General features: G+C 40.4%; 1 protein-coding gene across 1 annotated transcript; it reads right to left on the minus strand.

The window, feature by feature from the left end:
• Positions 1–1,081: 1,081 nt before the first annotated feature.
• Positions 1,082–2,910, minus strand: nkx6.3 (NK6 homeobox 3). The gene is made up of 3 exons (XM_063490543.1): positions 2,499–2,910; positions 1,797–1,966; positions 1,082–1,449 (listed from the first exon to the last, which is right to left on the minus strand). The coding sequence occupies exons 1-3, from the start codon at positions 2,908–2,910 to the stop codon at positions 1,219–1,221; spliced, it is 813 nt and encodes a 270-aa protein (XP_063346613.1). The 3' UTR covers positions 1,082–1,218.
• Positions 2,911–6,734: the final 3,824 nt, after the last annotated feature.

A 6,734-nucleotide genomic window follows, 5' to 3' on the forward strand; every position in this document is an offset into this window, starting at 1 on the left:
CTTAGCGGCGTTCCCATGCTTTTGTTCTGACACAGTTATCAGACCTGATATCCTGTCAGCTGGATAAACCACAGCCAGCTTCAAGTCACTGAGCCTAAATGGTGACCAAGCTGCTCTGCTGGTATTGATTTGAAGTTGAAATGGGTTGCAGAGGTCATTGTCTTCAATTAAGCCCCACCACACTAGTAAATCACACTAGAATTGACCTTTGACCTTCTTTAGCTTTTGTGCCTTTGCTTTGGCCCCTTTAACCGTCCCTTCACAGCTACCACATCAGCATAGCTCAAGACCCAAATTGTCTACATTTAAGTTTGATTTTTCACATTACAAAAGACAAAAAAAGACATGTCTGATAAATAATTAATAATAATTTAATGTGCACGGTAATTTTTTTTTATATCATACACCTTGATATTTTTACAGTGTGTTTAAAAAGCAAGTATGAGTACAAAGCAAAGTCAAAGACTTGGATTTGAGCCAACTTCAAGCTAAAATTTAATTAAAGCAAACAAACTGTAGACTATTAAAACACTACAGCATGTCAGCACTGTCTGCTTACCTTTTATTGTTCCGGCCACACCCCCACCCCCACTTTTAAAAAGTCTACATTTCTAGTTTGTTGGCGCACATGAAACCGTATACGTTAGAATGCGTGTTATATGATCACGCATTCTCTTCTCTGGCCTTTCTGTAACGATCACGGAAATTCTCCTTGTTCTGGGGAATTATACTCAAAAGCAAATTCAGTAAATTCACACTGCCTTTTAATTTTAGCGTCTACTTTAGGGGTAAAGGCTCTGTGATCTTAGTGTTTGAAGGTATATAGAGTTTACTAAAGCATTTAGACAGCATTATACAAGTCACACAAGGATTTAGAAGAGCTTTATTTTGAAATACGCATAACTGAAAACGACCCAGCTGTTCAAAATTGGAGTGCAGGAATAACTTAAGGTTACTTTCTGTGACATAAGTAACAGTGTAACAAGCCAGAGATATAGATTTTTTTACAGTAACTTTTTAAAGCCTCTGCGTCAGTTCGACCGTTTAATGTTCTTTTGTCGGGCCTTTTCCGATCATGCGTAACAGCTCAGCAATTAAACGTTGTATTGCAAACTAGTTTGAAATGTATTACAGCATGCATATGTGCTGAGAGAGTTTTTATGCCTGTACGTGTGTCTGTGTGTGTGCCTGTGTAGCCTATAGTCTGCAGGAAGTGCATCAGATGTGGTGCGGCCCGAGGCGAAGGACGGAGAAAGCCCTGCGGTGTTTGCGCAGCAGCAATCGGATCTTATCGTCGTCAGAGTCGGGGTCTAGAGGCTTGTTGTACTCCTCGTCTTCCACCTCATTCTCCGAGGCCTCTCCGGCCGGCCCCGAGTGGTTGGTCTGTGTGGAGCTGGGCTCAGAGGCGCTCTTCTTCCTCCACTTGGTGCGCCGGTTCTGAAACCAAACCTGAAAACACAACGGGGGGATTGTCATCTAACTCCTGTAGACCGGAGCCCTGCAGCTTATCGAGTTCATCTTCTTTCAAGCATTGTGTTTCATGAAAAGGTATGGAAAAATAATCTGTGTCCCCATTTCTGCATGAGGGTGAGTATGTGCTGGTATATGATCTGCAGATTTCTATCAGACATGTATGCTTTTTTATGTGGCAGCTTTCAAAACAAGACAACGCTACTGGGTATAAAAAATAAATATAACACAAGGAATATATATATCAGTGGAACTGTCGAACACACACAAAAATAAAAATCTGATTTACACTCTTCTCAAATGTAAGCAGATTCTGGCGACATTACCTTGACTTGTGATTCAGTCATTCCCAGAGAATAAGCCAGTCTCGCTCTCTCTGGCCCTGCCAAATACTTTGTCTGCTCAAAAGTTTTCTCCAGAGCAAAGATCTGATGTCCACTAAATGTCGGTCTGGTGTGTTTTTTCCTGCTGGACATCTCCCCAAGAGGACCACTGCCTGAAAAAAAAGTACATTAAAGCATAAAAAACAATACATGAAAGTGATGTATGTAAAAAAAAAATGACCACATGTATATTTCCCTCATAGACTCCATGTATTTGTTATTTGTACACTGAACTTAAGTAAAATGTCTCCATTTGTGAATTAAATTAAGCATAATTTTTGAATCATCTACATATTTAAATGAAATCTTTTGAATGAATATTTGACATATTTATTGAATAAATTGTTTTTAAAAGATCTGTTTGTATTTTTTGTCTGCACAACTTTCAATAAACAACAGATTGTTATATTTTAATAAATGGATTTTCAATGTTTTAATACAAAAAGAATGAAAAAGTTTTAGTCATATCAAAAATCTAACCTCGAATCTGAACTCAATAGATAACAACTTTATAACGGTTCTGATTCTGAAATTTGTGTATTTACTGGATAATGTTTCCATTTTTAAAGTGGAAGATCAGAGTGCGATGACAGTGCTGAGGAGCTGCTGCTGATGCTGAGCCCGCTCTGCAGTATTTAGACTCACTGTTGGTGCACTGCTGCCTCCCTCTCCACTCACAGCTGCTTTCTGCCCAGCAGTTTACACTGCGACTCTTCATCGGGCACTCGGCGCCGGGTTTGGAGAAGCCGCCCAGTGAGGAATTGTAGTCTCGATTGTAGTACATGGAAGTGCTGGTGACAGAGGGGCTGAACCCCCCCATGCTGGAGTATCCGGGCAGCAGGGTGGTGGTGCCCGAGGTGCCCACCCCGACCATGGAGCGGCTCAGGATGTCACTGATGCCATGAGGCGTCCCTGGCTGCAGCTGGCTGTTCAGGCCCGGGCTGAGCTTGTAGAAGGAGTTGGGCATTGAGTACTGGCACACTGGTGCCTTGATGTCTGAGGGGAACTGGTTGAGGCTGTTGTTAAACAGGAAAGACCCCTGGATGTTTGGATCCATGGGAAGCGTGGTAACTCTGCCTCCAGGTCTTAGCAACACATCCAATGAGATCCAAGTAGAAAAAGAAATTTGGTGGCCAAAGAAGGAGCTCTCACCAGCAGATGAGGTCGGAGTTTGGTACCACACCCTCCGTCTCCAGATAGTCAAACAATTAGGAGCACAAGCAGTAAAGTCTCTGATCTTTGTCAAAGTTGCTACCACATCCGAAAAATAAACTTCATTCGCACATTTGATTTCTTCTTATCCACAGCTTGGCATGTGATAGCTCCATATCTGAAGTCTCCTGTGAGTCCTCTGGACACAGATTTTAGTGTTCTCCGAAAGACATATGCCTCCCGCTGGCTCCCTCCTCAGAAATCATAAATAAGCAGTATCTGGAAATGGAGTGGCACCTTGATAAAGATAGGCCACATTAGAATGCAGCTTGGGATTGGCCTGGGTCTCGCAGCATTAATGCCGTTCTATTGGCTCCTCGGTGAAAGCCAAGCCTTTTATTGGAAGGCAGCAGATTAATAGTCTTTTGAACAGGTGGAGTGGGAACAAGTTGATTTTTTGATGGCCTGCCATGTGTGACCAAGTGTGGTGCAGCTGGAATGAAGAGGAGGAGTGGAGGAAGGCTTCCCCTGTTTCCTAGTTTGATAGCAGAACAGTCCAGTTTTGAATAAAGAAAATGTTAAATGTTTGTTATATATTATATAATTATAAAATGAAAAACAAAATATAAAGACTTGGTTTACAGACAGATATTCTTAAATCCATGATGTGTGAGGATTTGGTCTATCATTATTTATTTTCCCCTTTCCTATTCCTATTTATAAATCTATTTACCTCCACTGAGGCATTATCAGAAAGGTGATCAAGCTAAGCACCACCCTTAGTCAAATATATACTCACTGGCCACTTCATTAAGTACACCTTTACAACTGCTGGTTAATACAAATATCTAACAGCCAGTTACAAGGCGGCAACTCAGTGAACTGAAGCATGTATACATGATTAAGACAAACTGTTGAAGTTCAAAGCAAGTATCGAAATGGAGAAGAAATATGATTTACATGAGTTTTAAAGGGACATGGCACAACCATCCCTAGGTTTCACAGAGAATGGTTTGGAACAGAGAAAATATCCAGCTTTATCAGGGTGAAAGTACCTTTTTCATGTCAGAGGTCAGAGGAGAATAGCCAGACTGCTTTGAGCTGATAGGAAAGCAATACTGACTTAAATAACAGTAAAAGAATGTAGGCCATCATCTGTGACTGCACAACATTTCGAACCTTGAAACAGATGGGCTGCAGCAAAAGACCACACTGGGTTGACAGAGGCTACAATTCGTGAGCCTCGCCAAAATTTGACAGCCTGTAGAAACTGATCGCAAGAGATGGCTGCTCTTGCCTGAGGCTGGTTCCGTGGGCAGTCTCTTCCTGTTAAAATGCAATTTTTCCTTCTCACAGTCACTAAGTGCTTGCGCATAGGAAGTTTTCTGATTGTTGGGGTTTTCTCTGTATTATCGTGAGGTCTTTACAAAGCACCTTGAGGCAACTGTTTTTGTGATTTGGTGCCATATAAATAAAACTGGATTGAACTGAATTGCCATTATAAGATTCTGCTGAGACATTTGGAGGGTAGGGTCAGAATTTGGCATGAAAACAAAATGAAACTATGGATCCATCCTGGCTTCTTTTTGTTGTTGGTGTATTGGTGGGATATTTTCTTTGTTTTGAACCCCTTAGTCCCAAGTGACACGATTTAAACTCCACAGCCTACCTGAGTGTTGTTATTCACAACATTTGTTCCTTTATAACCACAGTGCGCACATGTTCTGGTGGGTGTCACAGAGCTCAAATAATCTCAAACTGGTTTCTTGAACATGAAAATGAGTTCACTGTACTCACTTGGCCCCCGTAGTCACCAGATCTCATTCCAATAGAGCGCCTTTGACATGTGGTGGAAAGGAGCTTTGCGTCAAGGATGCACAGAAACTATGTTGCTGCAGATTTGACAGTGTGGAGTCAATATGGACCAAAATCTCTGAAGAACGTTTTTAGCACCTTGTAGAATTAGGACACTGAGGATTAAGGGAGGAAAAAAATGCATTAAAGTTGCTCCGGTGGCCCAGCATCTTACAGAGTTTTACTTTAATTTGTCGCACATCTATATCTTTAATCTCTTTAAACAAAATGTGTCTTACACAGAGTTGTGAGGGAAAGGACATTGGTTAAATTAAATGCCATTTGATCACAATATTCACTGGCAAAATCTCATTTCTTATTTTATTTATCAGTGTAATAATGTGCCATGTAATCCACTATGTTTTTGCACATTAACAAACTATTCAGGAGGACAGGCAACTGTATCATTTAACTATGTAGCATTAAAAAAAACCCCATCAGATTATTATAATCATGCAAATGAATTGTTGTGATTTATATTAGAGTTATTCTGTGGACTTGTTTCTGGGAAACAGCAGCAGCACAGTGGCTGCTTTGAAAAGAGTTAATGACTCAGGCAGACCTTGGATTCTGTGTTGCAACGGCTTTAGCACAATTTCCTCACCCATTATCATGTAGGTTAAACATGTCCCGTGGGAGGACTATTTCCGGCCTCATATCTGGACTTTTCTTTTTCGTGTTTCTTGGAATTTCTTTAACTATTTGATTACAGTTTAATAATAAACCTTTATGTAAACTTACAGATATCAGGTTATGACTTTTATTATTTGTATTCTTTTTGTTTTTTAAATAAAGTACTCAAATGCTTTAAGTGCATGACATATGGAAAGTATTGCATTCTTAACCCAAAAGGAGCAAAATACAAGTTGAATGACATAATTAGTGTACACGACACGCTATTCTCATTTTACAATCAGTTTTACACGTTGGAACACATCGCTGCTTTTACGTACAGTAAAATGACGAAATGTTGGGATTTTCTTGGGAAAAGCGTTGGTCAAAGGAGGAGAGCTGGTAAATTTCCGAACGTCATGATCTCACAGCTGGTACATGCAATCATTTCGTCCTGTCACGGGATCTGAGCAACCAATGAGGGCCGAAGAAATCACAGCGCCTGTAGAGGGCGACACATCCGCTTTAGAGATTAATCACAACCAGCCAGAGATGTGTAATGAAGCGTCACGTGCTTTCATTGCAGGCATGTCTGGATTCCCTTTAAGTTCACACTCACAGACATTCCGTGATATGTTGGATATGGTGAAAGATTTCTATGATGCAAATCTTAAAACAAGATGATTTAATTGATCTTTAATGTGTTTAATGGGAAGGAGGCTGCACTGCATTTCTGATAGAAACAGCAGTGAGTTCAGCATGTTAAGTGAAGAAAACGATACTGAAAAATCTTTTTGAGACAGTGATACAGGACCAAACACATTCTTATTCGCCATGAACATTGTCTTTTGTCCTAAGCCACAAAGTAATTACAGATAATGAGAATGAAACTAGTTGCATGTGAGCAGAATTCACACAAATCATAATGTGTCTGTGTGCTTTTTTGTTTGAACTTTTACTCCAAAGGTCAGTGCCTAATAAAGAAATCACGAGACAAACAGTAATCTATGAAAAAAAACAAACAACCCTGGTCTTTTTTTGTGTGGAAATTTTAGGTGAATTTCCAAAGTATGGCTCCTCCCTCATTCCCGTCCGTCCCACTTCTTTAACTTGTCATGCGGGAATTGTTTCTGTTTTCAAACCACATGTGCTCCAGTCTTAAAAGCAGCCGACACTCCCACTTTATGATATTCAGACCAACACACAGACGCGAGCACATTTTCTATCCAGACGCATATGAGAAATATTACTTACCTCTTCAAG

Source organism: Pelmatolapia mariae, linkage group LG12, assembly GCF_036321145.2.
Source record: "Pelmatolapia mariae isolate MD_Pm_ZW linkage group LG12, Pm_UMD_F_2, whole genome shotgun sequence".
Classification (NCBI taxonomy): Eukaryota; Metazoa; Chordata; class Actinopteri; order Cichliformes; family Cichlidae; genus Pelmatolapia; species Pelmatolapia mariae.